This window comes from Curcuma longa, chromosome 20 (genome assembly GCF_044706935.1).
Source record: "Curcuma longa cultivar G26 ecotype Majalengka, Jawa Barat chromosome 20, ITB_CL_G26_1.1, whole genome shotgun sequence".
In the NCBI taxonomy this organism is placed as follows: Eukaryota; Viridiplantae; Streptophyta; class Magnoliopsida; order Zingiberales; family Zingiberaceae; genus Curcuma; species Curcuma longa.
The window spans coordinates 3,734,012-3,753,711 of record NC_133880.1 but is presented as its reverse complement, the minus strand read 5'-3'; the positions used below and the strand labels follow the sequence as shown (position 1 = coordinate 3,753,711).

The 19,700-nt window shown below is 38.3% G+C and overlaps 2 protein-coding genes across 2 annotated transcripts; both read right to left on the bottom strand.

Moving 5' to 3' along the window:
- Nucleotides 1-312: 312 nt before the first annotated feature.
- LOC141814049 (uncharacterized) lies at nucleotides 313-5,265 on the bottom strand. Its single transcript, XM_074702049.1, has 5 exons — nucleotides 5,116-5,265; nucleotides 4,218-5,014; nucleotides 3,460-3,568; nucleotides 2,535-2,670; nucleotides 313-651 (listed from the first exon to the last, which is right to left on the bottom strand). Exons 1-5 carry the CDS (start codon nucleotides 5,263-5,265, stop codon nucleotides 533-535), a joined length of 1,311 nt encoding a protein of 436 aa, XP_074558150.1. The 3' UTR covers nucleotides 313-532.
- A 2,750-nt stretch (nucleotides 5,266-8,015) lies between these two features.
- On the bottom strand, nucleotides 8,016-19,492 carry LOC141813313 (uncharacterized). Its single transcript, XM_074701254.1, has 14 exons — nucleotides 16,579-19,492; nucleotides 16,377-16,505; nucleotides 16,085-16,273; nucleotides 15,939-15,991; nucleotides 14,925-15,562; nucleotides 14,649-14,807; nucleotides 13,910-14,002; nucleotides 12,549-12,673; nucleotides 12,242-12,454; nucleotides 11,845-12,120; nucleotides 11,565-11,712; nucleotides 10,333-10,466; nucleotides 8,860-8,940; nucleotides 8,016-8,787 (listed from the first exon to the last, which is right to left on the bottom strand). Exons 1-14 carry the CDS (start codon nucleotides 19,168-19,170, stop codon nucleotides 8,701-8,703), a joined length of 4,917 nt encoding a protein of 1,638 aa, XP_074557355.1. The 5' UTR covers nucleotides 19,171-19,492; the 3' UTR covers nucleotides 8,016-8,700.
- Nucleotides 19,493-19,700: the final 208 nt, after the last annotated feature.

The following is a 19,700-nucleotide window of genomic DNA, read 5'->3' as shown; positions in this document are numbered from 1 at the left end:
TTGATTATATTGAAATACTAAGACCATTTTAAAAAATAATAACAATGATAAAGCAAAATAAGATTTTTTTTATAGATAAGTTTAAATTATGAAATTGTTTCAAATGTGCTTAGTTTTTAATAAAATACAGGCAAACATCACAACTATACAATTAAAAGGCAGTAATAAAATATAATATATAAAAATAATGAAAATTAAACTAAAATATAGAGGAATTTAAATCTATAAACAGAAAGAAAAATTAATAAGATTAGATTACTGAAACAGACAGAGAGTGGAGTAATCTACTGAAATTTAAGATACAACAAATGACTTCATGGAAAGAATCCACAATAGTGCCATTTTGCATGGACAGCCAGCTAAATGATTCATCGAAAGTGATTCTGTTGCAGTTTACTGAAATAAGTGCAACTCATAACATCGAAAACTCAACCTAACTGTAAATAAGTTGCATACGACTTGGCAAAAAGAATTGAAAACAACTCTATATCTAATTGCTGGGAAAGGATGGATACTGTCTGTGATATCCAATTCAGTTTGAAGAGGTTGAGTTGATGAGAGAAATAATGCATTTTGCGATATCAACTGCAGCTTCAGGACGTGCAGCACTTAGTGCCCTCTCGGACATTTCAGCCATGAGACTTTCATTTCCTGCAAAATTAAGTATACGTATCGTATGAGCTTAGACTGTAGAATAGCTAAGGTTAAGTGGAAACATGATGTTTGAATTAGTGCAAAGAATAAGTAATCCAATGTTTGAAATATCATTTCAAGCCGAAGTATCAGTCCCCGACCAAAACCGTATTGTTCTGGTGCCATTCTGAGTGTGCAGGCACATACTATCTACTTAAACTTAGTGCTAAAGACTTAATATGACATGCTATCGAAATTATAAAGCAATGAGCCTTTCATGTGTTTAAAAGAAATTATGGACATAATCACAAAGTTGTTCAAGGAAATATGGAATTGATGGGTTGGAGAATTTTTGGAATTTTTTTATCGAATTCTAACAAAAGCTGCACCTCGTCATTAACTGTATTGAACAATAACTAGTGGGGAGAAAAAGAAATCAAAAAGGTAAAACATGAAAGATCATGCATAAATATGCTGCAAAATAAGCAATTTAAGTTCAATGATCAGCATTCTGTTGGATAACTAGATAAGAATACATAAAGATGACAAAATGTTGCTCCAGAGGACCTTCGCTGTAACCGAAGGCCAAGCAAAACCATATCAGGTGTGATCCGGTGCTGATCATGGAAGTGGGTAAGAAGTTATGATCGATCTTTGAAATATAATCTTTGACCTTTTTTTTCAATAATAGCCAGTGGTTTGGCGTGATCCGTTGGTGGCTTGGCAGTGATACAGCCATGGTCTGGAAGTGGTCAAACAATGGTTCAGCTAGCAACAATGATTTTTTGACGATCGATGGCGGCCAGTATGGCCAGTAGCAATTATCAACCATGGCTCAACAGCAGCTAGTGGTAGTTCGGCAGTGGTCTAAATAATGGTCGATGGTGATTGGTGGTTAGTGACGAAGAAAGGGGAATATTGATTTTTTACCAACCCTCTTCTTCTCCTTTTAATCTGCCCATATTTGGCGAACTTAATTTTGAAGGGAAAGAGAGCCTAAGGAATCTATCTTTAGTTCCTTTCTCTCCATAGCTCCATCCAAGTAGATAGATACTTCTCTTACCCTTCTACTCTCGCTTTCCCTCCATTTTGGCTTCCTTTCTTCCACATATAAACTGCCTAAAAGATAACAAGAATCGGGAGGTGCAAGACTATGGAGATGAGATACATCAATCATTTTCCAACTAACTGTATATTTTCAATGTAATCTCCAATTAACCAACATAGTACTTGAAATTCATCACTAAGTTAAATATCGATTAGTCAAGTTTGATCCATTAAGCTTGTCTCAAAACTGTCAAAAATCGCATGAGTTGTTCAATATGGGTGTGGTCGTAGTGATGCTTAAATGCATCCTCATTGCTAGAATAAATCAGACCAAGATGTAGTCGACCTAGGATTTGATCGTAGAACTGAAATAACCTTCATACATGTCCTACCTTTTCAGTTCTCTTCCTCCCTTTGTCCCTTGATTATTCATGTAAATGGTCCATCCAATGCTAATAGTCATTAATGCCATAGTCAGTCTGAAGCTGTGAACCGCTACAATGTGCTACGATGGAAAGGTGAGCATATAGCCAACATCGACTAGTCAGGACCTTAGTTTTTCTAACAATTTCCTACAACATGGGCCTTATATAATCAGACACAATTAGTGAAAATAAGTAGAAATAGCTCTTGATTATCGATTTAAACTCAAATTATAGAAGTTTCTGGATTTCAAGAGCATGTCAGAAAGCATATTGACCTATATAAGACAAAATGAAAGTTTTACTCTCAAACCAAAACAACACGGCTACAATGGCTTGTTGTATTGAAACTGGGCACTTTCAAAGTGTGCCAAATGTTGATGAATTCATACTAGCATGCATAAACCCAAGCTAAGAAATGTCACTGCATACCTAGGATATTGTCAATTGCATCTTCAAGACTACTAGAATCAAGCTCATCTTCTGTGATGACCTTTGATCCTGCTATATCTGCCATAATGTATGCATTTTTTATTTGATGACCATCTAGAGCATCAGGGGACGGTATCTAGTACAAATGAAAAGAGTGAAGGAAATAAATTCAAAACAGGAGGTTAGAGTGCTAATAGAGTTAAAAATTAGACTTGAAAGCACATAAATGATGTTTTTTTTTTTCTTACGAGTATAAAAACTTAGTTTGGAGTTGCACTATGCTCAAATAAGAGCCTTGCAAAGCTAATACAGGACTTGTTTCATTAGCTACCATAGCCGATTGTGGTATGTTCCATGAGTGGCATCGTAGTGTATTCTTTAATAGCTAGTCTTTCCATTTCAAGTAGATCAGGCATATACGGTATAGATAGTATATAATTGACGAATCTCTCTATAAATTGCTCTTGAATATTTACTTTGTAATTAAGCAATAGATGTGGAGGGGGGGGGGGGGGGGGGGGGGGGGGGGGGAGGGTGGAAGTAAGATCTATATAATAGCATATGAAAATGTGTACTAGCTCATCACCATATTGAAGGATCAAATTCCAGCCATCACAATACTTTGTCAGTTTATTTCATGATCATTAGCAGGTTTACTGATCATAATCTCCTATGCTTAAGAATTTTCTGATTCCAGAACTTAAAAGCCATTGTAAATTGACATCATTATTAGATTATAGTTATTGATCTGTCAAAAAATACCAGGAGGGATTAGAGTTAATTGTTTGGAGAAGTTTCTGCTTCATAGTTCTTAGATTCAACATATTCATATCACTTTATAATGACAAAAAGTGGTGAACTATTACTTTTCATTGTGAAGTTGTGTTTGTTACAACAATAGACTTCTAAGGAGTGTCTTCAATACCAGAATTGATGGCTTCCCAGTGGTCAAGATCTCTGTGCAGGCCATTGCCCCAGAACGAGAAACAACAACATCAGCGGCAGCATAAGCCAAATCCAATTCATGCAAGAACCTTCATTGATTAAGACTTATAAACTCAGTATAAAAACATGTCAAACAAAATATTTCCCACAATATTAGCCATGCAATCTGAACTTTCTAAAATTAATGTTACAAATTGTGTATGCTAAAATGAAATTAAGGAAACTAAATTGTCCAGAGTGCCAGAAATGTTCATAACTATCAATTCTAGCAATGTTTAAATTTTTCACTGAATGATTTCTTTTGCAAGAACTGAACATTTTGATCAACAGCATTAATCATTGTAATTAATTGACAGACTACCAAGTCATCAAACCCTATCTGATTTTTTAGGTCTTTAACCAAAGCAAACTTTGCTCAATGAAGGAGAGAAGCTGGGTTAAAAGACAATGAGGTAACAGAAAATGCGAGAAGACAAGCGAATTAGCTAACTAGCAAGTTAAGAAAAGTATCCTAAAAATTAAGAAAAGAAGAGAGGATGACAAGATTAAAAAGGCAAGCAAGTTGTTAAGATAAAAACAAATCCAACCTTTTGTAAGTGCAAATGATCAGACTAGATTGATTGAACCATGCCTTCTATGCTAACAGATATTAAAATCTCAATGATGCACTGGATTGATAAAGGCACTGAACTGAAGAACATGTGGCATGTAGAGGGAAAGGAAGTGGAGAGGACTCACGGGGTAAGAAACAATCTTCTGTTGATCTTAACAAGACACTCCATTTCGTTGAATCCATCGGCTCCTGTCTGCCAGATGATGAACCTGTTCTTATGCCGTGACAACATTTCCGAGTACATGTTCAGAGCAGCAATGTTGATTGCTTCTGCGCCGCCGGAGCCTCCGAGCACCAGGACGACCTGCGCCTTCTCCTCCCCGCTCTTGGACCCCGCCTTGGGGAAGAAATGCGACCGCGCCACGGCCTTCGACACAAAGCGGCGCAGCGCGAGCCTCACCGGATTCCCGTACACCAAGCACTTTCTCCTCTCCAAGTGCTTCACGCATCCATTGAAAGCAACGAAGATCTTCTCGGCGAAGGGCGCGGTGAGCCGGTTCACGAGTCCCGGGTAGCTGTTCTGCTCCTGAATAACGATCTTGACGCCGCACAAGGCGGCGGCGAGGCACACAGGCGCGGCGATGTAGCCGCCGGTGCCGACGACGATGGAGGGCCGGAAGCGGAGAACGATCCCCACGCTCGAGGCGACAGCGCGGAAGAAGTGGAAGGGGAGAAGGAGGTTGGCGGAGGAGAAGGGGGGCAGGGAAGGGCGGGCCCGGGGGATGGCGGAGAGGGCGAAGCCGGCGGACGGAACGGCGGAGCTCTCGAGGCCAGCGTCCGATCCGACGAAAAGGATCTCGGCGTCGGGGGAGGCCTCCTTGAGCGCCTCGGCGATGGCGATCGCGGGGTAGACGTGGCCGCCGGTTCCTCCAGCAGCGAACAACACGCGAAGCGCAGCGGCCGGCGGCGGCGGCGCGGAGACCTGGACCAGAAGAACACCAATGAACGATCTTTGATCGGAACTGGAAAAAAAAATGCCATTTTTATGCGGTGAAGGTGTGAAGGTGGTGCCAGCAGAGGTACCTGCCTTGGCTTGAACCTTGAAGTCAGAGATGGAGGGAGATGGAAGGAGGACGAAACTCGAATCCGGAAACTGGAAATGGAGGAAGAAGAAGAAGAAGAAGAAGAGAGAGAGAAGAGAGCAGGTGGCGGTGAAGCGGTGACTAACGCCATTAATTAAGCGGAGGCAGTTCAGAGCCAGAGAGTGATATAAATGAGGTAAATCGGATTTAGGAGTATCTATCCATTCATTTACTGAATCCAATCAAATTAATTAACAATAAAAAAACATATTGAATTGTTCAATTTATTTAGATTGCGTTAGAGCATCCGCAACGCTCGTGGCGTTATAACGCCTTTAATCAGTAGTCGATTGGGTCCACTTAACACGTGGTTGAGTGGTGGTCGACTAGTGGTTGATCACCATATGGTGGTCGACCAGTGGTCAACCACCACTCACAATCTGCACCCTTGGTGGTCGACCACTGGTCGATCACCACTCACACTATGCAGTTTCTACGAACGCGTTAACATTAAAAATAAAAATAAAAAATACGGGCCCACCTATTAACGCGTTCAGAACTCTGAACGCGTTCAATACCTCACTCCTCTCTCACTCCTCCCTCACTCTTCCACGTCTTTCCTTCGCTCCTCCACGTCTGCTATTAACGCCCGATTAACAGCGCGTTGCGGATGCTCTTAAAGCTCATGGGAGCACAATAAAAAGATATTGGGCATCTGAGTTTACTATTGCGTACACTTTCTGATTTATTTTGATAAGAAACTTCTGTGAAGTCGAGCCAGTTACTCTCAGAGATAGTTAATAAGGTTAACTTAGATTTATCATTAGGGTCGATCATATGGGGTTATTAAAATGACGGATTCTACCTTTTGTAGAAGGGTTAAAGCTTCTAATTTTATAATTATAGTTTCAGATTTCAAAATTAAAAATAAATAATATGTGAATTCTAAATCATCCAATTCTCTATTTTAATTTTAGATTTGAAGGAAAAGATTTCTAAAAAATTGATGTTACCAGGCATTCTTTATGCAATAATAATAATAATAATAATTAATCCTAAAATGCATTTATGTAGATCTTAAATATTTCCAAGACAACTAGACAAGGCCATTAACTAGCGTGCATCTAATTATTTTTTCAGAAGAAAGAAAATTACGAAGAAAATAAAATAATTGAAAAAAATATATTTATTTTAAAAAAATATTTCTCCATTTTAAATTTATTTTTTTAAAAAAATGTTATGTGAGATGTTATTGTTTGAGAAACATCCTAGTAAAATCAATTTTTTTTGTTTTTAATTTTGTTTAATTGTGCTAAAAGAATAGTTGAAAGAAAACGACATGTCACCACGTGTAAATTTAGAATCCATTTTAGATTCATATATTAATAATCAAATAACACATCGGAATCACAGCAAGCGGACCACCAACCATTATTAAAAGGCAAAAATCAGGACGACTCCTTATTTCTCAACTAAAATCGGATGAATATTTCATTTTCAATAATATATTTAAAAATTAGTAAAGAACTATTAGTTACATGCTATTTTTATATATTCCATCATAAAATTATATTTATTTGAAATATAATAAATATAATTAATAATTAATTTTTACATGTAAAAATTCTATATAATCAATACGATCAAATAATATTCATTTAAAATGTACTAAATATTATGAAATCTTTATTATTTATTTTATATATTAAAATATTATTTTAATTAAATTATCATTTAAAAAAATTAAAATGATTTAAAATCACTATTATAGAAGTTAATTGTCAACTTCTACACCATAGAAAAATTAATTATTATCTTCTATATGGTTGAATGATTAGATAAGATAAAAATATAGAAATTAGAATTTAATTTCTACACGATCAAATGATCATATAATATAATAATATTTTAAATAATTCATGTTAAATGAGACATCCGATTTTAATTGAAAATGAAACGTCGATGATTTTGTACGATGGGCATCCATCTTTATCCATTATTAAATAGCTCAAGTGCAAGCATGCATGCTATTGGTGAATGCTCGTTGAAGGTACTAGTGAAGGTGATACCTGACAGATGTGTTTCTTTCTTTTTCGGTGAGCGAACAATCTGGGAAAAATTGTGCTGAGGCTCTAACACTCTCGCAAACAGATAGCGAGTGATGTTTATGATTTCATCAAGCGAAGAACAAACGAACACCAGATATCGAGGCAACCAAATTAAAATGAATGCCTCTTTTTTATTTTATCAATTGAAATTTTACCTTTGCAGTACACTGGCAATTGAGATGCACAAGTTTGTTTGCAGACCCCAATTGAGAGAGGACAGAGATGAAGAAGTTGAAGAAACTTCTATAGAATGAACAGATAGTCCATTTATGTCTGGACTGAAGGAGTCTGCTAGGGCAATCCAAGAAAGAGAGGCCATGGCTTTCCTCTCCAACTGGTACATGCTTTCCAATCTAATTCTGATCAATTCAAGAAACTGCAGAATAAAAGTTGGCTTTGTAGGTTGTCAAAAGGATAGTACTGCTGGTTCTGGTCCGCGCTAGGCCAAACTCGACCTGTGCCCGAGTGGTGGCACGGGATTAGGCCAGGCTTGACTTGAATTTTTTTTTTTCATTAACATCCCTGCAGCATCCAAAAGGGGGTAACTATCTAGCAGAAAATTACATTTAGATGTCCAAGAATCATTCAACCAAACAAATCAAACTAACAACCAATGGTTTTAAAACCTACTTGTGATCTTAATCATAAACCTGATTCTCTCGCAGATCACCAAGCGTCCATGAACCCTGAAAGAGTGCACCATCAACATAACAAATGAAGTACATTTAGATCAAAGTCAAAATCGAGCTAGACCTCCCGCCACATTAATTACAAAGTCCATCCACAAAGTAAGTGATCCTCAACGATTATAACTCATAATCAGGGTGACAAAATATGTTTGATTCCACAAAAACACTTCAGTGAAAGAAAAAAGCTGGATCGTCACAATTCTTGATTACACTCTTTTCCCATTCTACTTTCCTTATAATTATCTGAGTCAAACTGACGACTTCATATCTGTTGAGCAAAAAAATTATGAACAGTGATTGCTTCAACTCAGGTCGAGGTTCGTTATCTTCCGACTATAGAAGTTGTATCAAAAATTTGCAAAAATGACTGCAAGCTGCGTGGACAATTGTTGACTCCAAAATGGTGAGAGACATCCCCATGAGCAGTACCATCTTATTGAAGCAAGGAAAATGCAACTGTTTCTGCAGAAAAGGAACTAATCTATAAAGAATAGATACAAGGATCACTTTTTTTAGCCTGGACCCCTGATTTTTTTTTTTAAGTTTTCTTAACATCATGGCACCGAAGATGGGGATTATGAGAAGATGAACGGAAATGCATCAGCATTTCGAAGTCATTGCCAAAGCATAGTCACCAAGAATTGACCTTTATAAAACAGTAGGCGTCCAGATATTCTGATATACTGATTTATCCTTTATCCTTTTAACATATGATCTCTTGTAAATGGCCCTGAGAATTCCACACTTCCACGTCTAGAATCATCTCAATTGCTTACCATTGAAGAATTACTAATTCACAGTCTCAAAGAACAGAACTTGTGGCTGCAAATGCCCCCGTTTACACATGGTAATAACATCTAACCAACCGCCAACCACCTGCACAAATTAACTTGAACCACTAAACGACTCACAGCATGCTGAGACAACAAGTATGAACATTCAAGTTACCTTTACAGTTTGGTCATCATACATGACCCATTGATCATGTTCGTACGCAAAGCAGTGATAGTGTTGCCCATAGTAACAAACCTGAAGATAGAACAAATTTCAGAATTCAGATGACCAGCAACAGTCTAGCGACAAGTAGCAAGCTATAAAACAGTTCAGCTCATGATGTATTACTATTATAAAAAGGTGGGAAAGATGTAATGAACTTTGATTCCTGGCATAAGTATCAGATGCTTCAGCATCTGACAAATCATCCAGCCCTTCAACAAGGATTCAAGTAACTTTAGTTGTGAAGCTGAGAAAAGTGCAAGACAAAATTTTACCAACTGCTTAAGGATGTCCAAGTATACGAGTGCTGAACAGCTATGCACATCTAATACAGAGTAGGCAAATTCATCTTCCACAAGAAGAAAACCTATTGGTATCAACAGTGAAGCACCAATTTTGTGTCCTTGTTTGCTAACTCATAAGAGCGTTCTTAATTTATCAACTTGTCCATTGTAACAAAGAATACATGCTAACGCTGGTAATTCTTGAAATTCAAGTTCACATTGGCATCTAGATGTCACCATCAGACATTGTGAACCGAAATAGACTACATGTCAAGATATGTAACAGATTTAACTCCAATTTTACACACATAGGACAAGGCCTGATGTTGGGTAGGTGAAAAGAAACAGTTGCAGCTCTTACTTGGCTGGATCTACATTTATTACTTAAGATTTCGAATGCCAATGCCATGGCGTTGGATGCAAAACTCAGCACAGAGATCAGACATTCAAGTTTTGGCTCAAGGTTTTCTCTGAATAGACATCTCTTTCTACCACTGAAATAATGGAGAATTAACTACTGCACAGGGAATCTAATTATACCTCTCTGACACTTTCAGATATCAGTAACATCTTGAGCATTTTAGGATTGAAAATTGGCCCTAGGAGATGGACCCCACACACAAAATGACTAGCGGTAAACAAAATATTTCAAGACTGAATATAGCATAAAGGTATGGATGAGCCGTGAATTAAGCCGATTAAAATTTCTCAATTATGTCAAAGTCAAAATAATAATTAAAAAAAATTGGAGCCTAACTCATTTTGAGACTTATAAACAAGAGATTAATAGTTTCATGTCTCTGAACAACAATCCATGATCACATTGTCACAGAACTAAATATGCATCTAAGCAAATTTAGCATGAATGTGGAAAACTTATGAAACTAGTGGATGAAGGAAAAAAGAAGCTAAAGTGAATTACCTACTTGTTACAGAGTATTTCAAGGAAAAAAGATTATCAGAATACAACTGGGAAATTAATATTAAAAATTGATGTTTGATAAATAACAGTCCATGATCACATTAGCATGCATAAGTTTGACAAATAACAATTCACAAGATCATAAAACAAAAAGTTGGTCAGATATTGGCTCTCCAAAAGACCATGACAAATGAAAATTCAAGGCGTTGGCTAACATACCATTGAAATCAGAGAATGTTTGCTTCCTTTATCTATACCACAGTAGAGAACCCCAATATCAACATCAGTTGTAATTGCTGCCAAAGTTGCAGATATGTCATCTGCACTTTCAGTTGTACTTTGCCATCCTAAAACTGAAAAAGATATTTATCAGTTAAGGTATTAAGAAAGATGTCAGGTAAGATTGAACAGATCAGCAACCTACACCCCTGCCAAATGTGAATAAAAGGAAATAAAGGTAGCCTTTGAGGAAAAAAAATGGAGGCAGTACAGTGGTGAAAATAAAATAAAAAAAGAAGAGATTTGCAGTTCAAAAAAATAAATAAATAAACAAAAGCAAATCGAGGATATGAATGAATGGGAAAAACCAATAAAATATATAAGTAATTAGAGGCTAGCCATTGAAGCATATAAAATCAGAAGAAAATATAGAATGCTACTTAATGAAAATGTATATGGATCAGAAGAAATAAAAGGTCTATACAATGTTACATCAGAGAGTTTGCCAGCCTCTAGTGTCCTTCAAAATTGATTAACATAGAAAGGAGCAGTTTTGCCAATGGCAAAGAATAGCTTATAAAAGAGGAACAAGTGCCACCCAGAATAGTCTCTTTTTGTTAACATCAAAGCTAGAAATACCCGAGGTTCAAAGTCTAGAACCATCAACCTATGCTGGTGTTTCAATTTTTGACTGAAAGGGTACTATTCTGAGATATTATACCAATGGTGAATTGAAAGTAAAAGGAGGAAAGAGCTGAAAAAGGAAAACATATATAATTATATACTTAAATTCAAATTTTCTCTTTCACATGAAATGGATTTTGACATTAAAAATATTATCTCAATTTACTTCACATTTATTGTAGATACAAGAGGTGTCGAGTGTTGGTATAAGACAATACTCATCGATATGATTGATACAACGACATATGAGACATTACCTGTGCTAAGTAATATCGAGTTATGATAATTTATTAGAACAATACATTTTAGTTGTTTTTCCAGCAAGATACAGGATTTTAAACATGAAAATACCCATTTATGATTAATATTCATTCTAGATAAAGCTTAAATTTTGCACAATTCCAGCTCAAAAAAAAAATATGTTTGTTCCTGTGCAAACAATAAAATAAACTATGTTTAATCTCCTGGGTATGACATTTAATACAAACACCCTTTACAAGATAAGCAGAGGTGAATTACTAATTAAAAAAAAAGGAAACAATGGTTACCAGCTGTAAAAACATGTGGTGGATGAGACAATATGTGATTCATGTAATTTGGTTTTCCACAACCGCCAGCTTCAACATCACAAGATAAACGATGATTCATCTCCACAGTCTTCAAAAGGTCATCAAAAGAACTTTCAGGACACATAACCTGTGACAAAAGAATCATGATTTCAATGAATTTGAATTATGACTTCCAACAAATTTGCTAATGTCACAATTGGTCTATTGCATAATCATGGAAGGCAACCTAAGCGAATAAATAACAAATTGTAAGACTTGCCTTTGCTGTTCTTAATGAATTCGCATTGATATTGTGAAAAAATGAAGTATACTTTAGGTGTCTGGTCTGGGAATGACAGTTATAACAGTTCATTTGTTCATCTATATTCATTCCAAAGAGTGTGTGCGCAATACACGAACTGTTTGTGCAATCCCACAATCCTTCTGAATTCATCTTTTGCAAACCACCATCACTATCCCCAGAATGAACTTTGAATGACTTATGCAAACAGTCAAAAATTACTGAGAGAACCTCAGACGCATCATTCATCTGTCCCTGTTAATGGATAAAAAATCTTTCAGGTTAAGTGGATACCAAAATTTACATGATCTAAGATCTCATCAAGATCAAAGTAATGTGCATTGTGCATAGAACAGCTCACTCATGCTGTAATCACCTCTTGAAAGAATTTACTATCAGGATATAAATTGCTCAAAGCAATTCTCAAACAAGTAGGTGCAACAGCATCACTTAGTCCACCTTCAGAAGCTTTTCTCAAGTCTGTAAATATATCATAAAGGGCACAGACAACACATGGATTTCCAACATGCTCATGCACTGATGACGTTTTGAGGAACTCATCTCTGAAACGCCTTAAATGCCATAATGACTAAGCCAATAAAAAAAACACAAAAAATCATTGTCATGAAGCATATTTTAAGAAAGCTACAATTAGCAACAACGATGCCCAATTCTTTGAGTACCTGGATAATCACATTCAAGAAACAATTGTATTCGCCAACTGCATTCCTGAGACCAGTGCCAAGAACTTCTTTTCTGCTTGAAATGCTCCCCATGTCAGTAGCTGATACAACACAGTCATTGCCTTCTGCAATTTTTAAAAGCTAAAATGAATTACAAACCAAAATTCACAAAGTAGAAATGAGATATTCCATGTTATTATCTCCATTAGATGTTCTATATAGATGACTTTCATTATCACTCAAAAAGAATAAAGGTTACAAAATAAAAAAGAATAAGGGCCCTCTATAAATTTACAAAATCAAAAAGAAGGGAAGGAAGCATTAAATAGAGCACAAGTTGCATGGCTACAAAATCAATCTGAAAATTAGCACAGCAATGGTTGTTTAGAAAAGTACTAAATTATAGTGAAAGGGGTATTTTGAATCTTGCTCTATCTTATGATCCTACAAATGTTAATATTTCATGACATATGAGAATTTCATTATTTTTTATAGTAGCAATCATCTGTTACTCAGAAATGTGTACAAGTATTCAAAATAGATATGAATGTGTGTCAGACAAGGTTGTTCCTAAAAAATTTCAAAAAAGATCAATTAAGATGTTGATTTCTGACTCAAAGTGTCAGAGTATTTGATCTGAATGTTAAAATTTAATAATTTGGTAGCCACACATGCAACAAGCTATCCTTATCTAACTGAGTTGGCATAGTATGCACCCCTTATGACCTTTGAGGTCTAATCAAATTTCTACATATATTCTAATCAGTAGAAAGTTCCGCACACTGTTGCTATTACAATTTAAAATTGATACAGATTTAGATCCTTCTTATGGAAGTTCGTTGCTCCTATTTCTGTATGTTAACTTTTCAGTCAATTTTTGAGTAACAAGCTTTAGATACTTGTTTTAAACACACTACAAGAAGATAAAAGCAATAGAATTCATTAGGGTTATAGAGGAACAGTTTCCAGAATAGGTACAAAATTAACCTTATTGCTTAGTTCCATAATGATATAGGAATATATTAGTGTTTCCATATTCTCAGTATTTGACAATGAATGTCAAAACAAATTACACTCAGAAAATGTCTTAGAAAATATAAATACAAAAATGTTAAAATTAGAGAATTATCGTTATTTATCTTCTTTTATGTTTTGTAAATTAGTTATATATTAAAAATTACTTGCATCAATCATACAATATAATCCACGATGCATCTATTCAACCTCCATATCAATGTGGAACTAGCAAAACAACCTAACTGTTATTTCTGAAGATAAGAGAGGATGAAGCAAGACATCCCCATAGACATTCCATATTTTGTAATATCAAGATGAAAAACAAAAAAATGAAGTAAACATACCTAAGCTTTCACGCACAGCTTGTTTAAGATCTTCTTGGAACCTTTTTTCATCCTCATCCTGAAATTGTCCTGCTGTCCTAACTTCATTTTGTCCTGGCCACAAGTAAGAAGTTATATATTAGCACGAAATTGATTTAGATTAGAATGGGGTGCCCAAGCACCTGAACTGTCTCCCTTGTCACTATTCCCTTCAAGTTACTGTTAATTAAAAAAACAGAGAATACTATAACATTGACCTCCATATTATAGTTGAGAAAGATACCGAACATCCTATCAAACATCCAAAGTTGCTGCTATACAGGATTACCAAATAAGTGGCTCTATGTTTAATTCTCCTACTGATTTTTCATATTTGGCATATTTGTAACATGTTAACATATATAGAAGTAAACTACTGTTGGGAATCAATATCTGACATGGCAAGTACACTTGTCAGGCAGACATATCCCAAGTAGCTCATAAAGCAATGGAGTCACTATGCAAGTGAAGTATTATCAACCACCAATTAAAGCACTGCTTGGGAACAAAACTTGCATATCAAATTTCATCAAGGTCAAGCCAATACTAGGGCTAGCTTGCAATAATTCCACCTTAAAAGAATCAACAAATTATCATGCAAAAAGAGCAAGAAATTTGGTACGCATAATACGTTCAAAAGCAAAGGAAATCATACAACCATGCAGTTGATTTCTCTTAGAATCCAAAAAGCAAAATTTTCAATTTTAAATAAAAGACCGACCATTATCTTGATCCTTGTACAGCAAATGATTTTCTTTAGAAAACGGAAACGCTCTTCCATTCCCTTCAGGCAACTCTTTTGAAATATTATGTTTGGCAACCTGCTTAGCTTTCAATTGTTCCAAAGGCAGAAATCCATCATACACAGTTCCTGCAGAACCTGCAAGTAAAAACAGTATAAGTTGACATACAGCAAAAACAACTGGTCATCAAGATATTAAAAATATATTTGATCGTGCTAAAATTTCCTATTGCTCAAATGAAAATAAGGAATTACCTTGCTTGTGTTTTGAATGAGATTGGCTATTTGTCCTTTTAACCTTTTGGAAGCTGTTGCTATCGGAAGATGTCGTATTGGTTACAGATTTCTCTATTCCATTAACTTGCAAACCCACTTTTACTGGAAAACCATTATAGACATCAAAAGCTTGCATTCCATCAATGCAACTCTCTTTATTCTTCTCACTGTTGTCACCAAAAGTCTGCTGCTGTCCAACATTAATGTGGTTTGCTTTGTCATTCTTGTTTCTTTGTTTAAATCTAATGTTATGGTGGTCATAGTGCATGTTGTCTTCAGAAACGTGGGTATCACCAAATTCTATGCCTTCTACATAAGTTGGTGTGGTTTTATCTTGCGATCTAGAATCATAGTTCAAATTCACAGATGAATTCACGACAAAGACAGCATCAGTGTGATTGTTTGGGTAAGTCACAGCATTTTTTGATTGTTCTGCAAGGTGCTTCTGCTTTGCCTCATCTTCAATCCTCCTTTGGTACTCCAAGGTCTCCTCAAGTTTCCTTTCTTCAGCCTCGAGTTCCACTCTAAGTTTAAACTCCTCTTCTTGCTGTTTCAGGTAATCACCAGTTGATACAACAAAATCATGCTCCAAGGAATCAGCATCTACAACAGACTCACTGCAAGAGAATGGAACATACTTCACAGCGTAGCAGACAGAATATTAAAACAAAGTAAAAAAGGAAAAAATAAGGACAGCTAACTATTTGATAACCAGACATCTGATAGAACTTATCAAAATGAAGGATCAGATTATTAAGAAACCTGGTTAAGATGATCTCACCAAAAACGATTTCCCCAAACTGTAACATTAAAAATCTCACTATAAACTTTATTTTATCATAATTTTGTAATAATAATTTAGCCACTAGTGCAACGCCATAAAACAATAGAAAGTGTGAGGTGTTAGGGCACAGGAAAAAAAAAACTTTGAGGGAAAAAAATCACAGGTAAATGATGATTATCAAGTTATGAGTGGACAAGGGATGCGCTTACGATTGTTCAGAAGTATCCTGGTGATCCGGGTACTGATCAATATAGCCCACACTCTAACGTAAAGCAAAAAATCAGCAAGAAAAAGTTAGACACATCAAATATACACACAAGAAATACAGAAAATGAAGGAGACGAGTTATAAAGACCTTCTGATCTTTACTTTTCCTATTATCTTTGCTCTTCTTCTTCTCCTTTGGTTTTTCATGTGCATGCTTGGTGTCATTTCCTTTGTTTACATTCTTCTTGGCATCCTGTGCAAGCTCTGCTAGGAAGGCATCTCTTGCAGCGTCAGACTTCTCTCTAGCATCTTTGTCTACTAAATCCTCCAAATGAAACTGTCAAAGACAAGCAATAAAAAGTTCCAACTAATCAACCATATTACAGAACCAAATACATTGAGACATTTTCACAATAGATGAAGAAAATAAGTGAACAAACCCGAAGGAAAGATTTCACAAGTGGCAAAACAACACTGCGATAATCCAATGCTGAAGCAGGCCCAAGCTTCGCCTCTAACTGTTGCATACCAGTCACATTGCGCATGATCCTTGCATCAATCTTGTTAAGCTACATGCAACAAGACACGGATGAAGTTCAAAGAATTGGAAAATGGTACTTACACACTAAATGACCAGCAAACCTCCACAGAAAGTTGTTCCTTCTGCCTCTGGATTGCTATTCCTATACAAGTATCTGTTTGCTGCAAGTAATCATGCATCCTCCAATCATCACCTTCATCACAATCCAAGTCACACAAGCGAGAACCTGCACTAGATAAAGCCTCATCATACCCAAATTGTGACACATTCAAGACTTGTGCCTCCTTCAAAACATTAGAAATAACTTCCAACTCAAATCTGCATGAATCAAACATTTCATCATTCTCCCGCTCCGCCAACTCCTCTTGCCGCTTCCTCAAAGTAGCCTCATAGCTTTGAGATGCCAACTTCCCTACTTGTTCCCTTCTCTTAAGTTCTTCAAAGCAAAGGTTTTCAACGGCTTGCAAAGCCTCCTCATAACTCAAATGTTCGCATTTCCTTTCGCACAAACTTTGCAAAAGATAGAATTCCTTCTCAAGCATCTGAAGGATTTCCATGCCTTGATGAGCTTTCTCTTCACGCATGCGAGTCCATGATAAAAGTTGCTCAGCAATGTTAGGACCAGCAAATAGCCATGACAAAAAAACATCTGTATCAGGTTTCTTGTCGATGGCATCATCAACACAAGAATTCTCTAGATGAATATCAGGCTTTTGTCTGAAAGAACGACCGTCTAAAGAAAGAGTACAGAAGTTAAAGCTCAGACTAATTTCATCTGTGACTTCAGTACCCTGTCCATTGCTATCAGCATCACCAGCAGTAGTGTCCTTGTCAGAATATCTCCCTAACCCACAGGACTGTGAAAGCTCGTGCAAAAACTTGAGTATTTTCTTAAGGTGCGAAGCATCCAAGAAGAAGATACAAACAGGTGACTGATCCAGTGCATGGTTAAGCAACAATGATCCAGATGGAAATGCCTGGATCTCTTCAATGGCATATTGTATCACCTTATTTAGATGACTTAGTGACAGGCTCTTGTGTTTCACAAGTGTCTGAAACATGGCTTGAATTCTTTCAAGAAGTTTGATCCTTTCAGCATCATCTGACAAAGGCCATTTACGAGAGACATCAATAAGATCATTCATCTCATTGTAGGTCCCTTTCAAAGAACATTCATCAGGAAAGTCTTGGTCTGCAATCTCCCCATGCTGGGGTGAAGAGGAAGAATCCAAGTTTTCTTTAGCAGTCCAGTACTCTGGCGAAGACTCTTTGTCCTGGCGGCTAGTGTCAAAGTCAGCATCCTTCACCAACGAAGGGTGCTTCAGCTGTTCTTCCTTGAGCATCTTCACAGCCAAAGCAGCATCAATGGGCTTCCAACTCCCATTAAGAAGCATCTCGATCCATTCTCCATCAACTTCATGAGGCATTACAGACTGCAGCTTGGTTGAGAGGCTACTTATATGCTCCTGAGCAGTGTGTTGGATGTGGTCGTTGCAGTCAGTGAACTTCTCATTGCAGCGGCAACAAGCCCAAACTGTCCACGTCCCTCTGGCCTCCACAAATGTCAGGGCCTCAGTCAGAATGTCAACTGCAAGGTTGTCCTTGGTCGACGAGGTGAAATGCAGCTTGAGCTCTGGGATATTCACAACTAGAAAATCCAACTGCTTCTCAAGACCCATCGAGTTCCAATATGAACGGGCAAGATCCATACGATCAGTAGAGGAAATGACCTTCTTCGAGATTAACTTCCGGCGCTCTGCTAGCCGGTGAGCACTGGAGGAGGTGGTGGAGGAATCTGAACCAGGGCGGCCATCCTCCTCCTGGGGGGATCCTGGAGTGTTGCTGGATTTCTGTTGGAGAATGCGAGCAGCAGCCACACGGACCTCAATCTCCTTGCGCCGCTCTTCTGGGGTCTTGGTGGCCTTCTTGATCTCGTTGGGGCGGCGGGCTGCCTGCACCAACCGGACTTCCATCGGGTCCTCAGAGATACGGCGCATAGGAATCAACCGGAACCTCTCCTCCCCAGCAGCCCCGTTGCCAAGATTCTTCATCCAGGACGAGATAGAGGCGATGTTGGACTTCTGGATCAGAGCCCGCAGCTCCTGTTGGACATGAGCGATCCGAGCCTCAGGCGTAGACAGCTTCTGCTGGCTCTCCTCCTGGAGGCTCTCCTTAGCAGGATCGACCGGGTCAGCGATACCAAGAGCGCGTTCGCACTCCTGGACAACCTCCTCGTACCCGCGTCCATCCGTAGCAGCATCAAACAGAAGACTAGCATAGAAGTGCGCAAACTCAATCGAGCTCGGAGACAGCGTGACCGCGCGGTGGGCAGAGTCGATGGCGACGCGGAGATGTCGCAGTTTCGCACTGGGGTCATCGAGAAGAGCCGCGACCTTCGCCGCCACAGTACCGTGCACTCGGTGCAGCAGCGCGGAACCCTCGTGTCGCCCCGCCGCCTCCTTCATCAGTCGTAGGGCTTTAGTATGGTTCCCACGGCGCAGGGAATTAAGCGCCCGCTCGCACTCCACCTTAACGACAGCGGACTCGACCGCATCGGGCGCATCGACGCGGTGTGGCCCGTCATCAGAGACAGGGGAGGACAAAACCAGCGAAACATCATCCACCACCGAAGCCGACGAGTCTGGAGGATGGCGGCCGTGGCGGTGGCTAGGGTTTCGCTTCTTGTTCCCCATAAGAAAACCAAACGGCGCAAGGAGGAACGACGAGAAGAGAGAGAAGGGATTCCAATCTCCTTACTCCAGAAGAACATCCACCTCGCAAGCCTCCAAATCGCCTCCTCCGCCGCCGCCGACTGAATACCCGATGCCGCCGGCGGCGCCACCAGCGACGAGTGATCTACCTAGCCCGGTACTGGGGGAATCAGCCGGAGAGGAAATCAAAATAGACTCAGATCGGATTGTCGAGATCGAGCGAGGACAGAAAGCGCGCCGATCGATCGAGCGATCGAGGCAGAGAAGAGGAGAAAGGAGGTTGAGGCGAGCGAGGGGGGACGGAAGAGGAAGAGGAGGAGGAGGAGGAGAGAGAGAGAGAGAGAGAGAGAGAGAGGTTGTTGGAGAGACCAGTTTCGCCTTCGATCGATGGAGTAGATGATGAGATCTGTGACGGTGGCGAGTTGCGCCTTTCCGTTTGGTCCATCAATCAGGCAGCCACGACGGCGATAAATCGATTTGATCGAGTCAATTCCGACTCTAACATTTGAGCC

Bases quoted from the DNA above. Each gene is read 5' to 3' on its own strand.
- LOC141814049 (XM_074702049.1), bottom strand. From the start codon at position 5,265: ATGGCGTTAGTCACCGCTTCACCGCCACCTGCTCTCTTCTCTCTCTCT. The intron at 2,671-3,459 runs GTATTGAAGACA...CATTTGTACTAG, and splicing joins CTGGGAAGCCATCAATTCTG to ATACCGTCCCCTGATGCTCT. The intron at 652-2,534 runs GTATGCAGTGAC...TTAATTTTGCAG, and splicing joins TGCAATTGACAATATCCTAG to GAAATGAAAGTCTCATGGCT.
- LOC141813313 (XM_074701254.1), bottom strand. From the start codon at position 19,170: ATGGGGAACAAGAAGCGAAACCCTAGCCACCGCCACGGCCGCCATCCT. The intron at 15,992-16,084 runs GTCTTTATAACT...GCTTTACGTTAG, and splicing joins GGAAAAGTAAAGATCAGAAG to AGTGTGGGCTATATTGATCA. The intron at 10,467-11,564 runs GTAACCATTGTT...TATCTTTTTCAG, and splicing joins ACCACATGTTTTTACAGCTG to TTTTAGGATGGCAAAGTACA.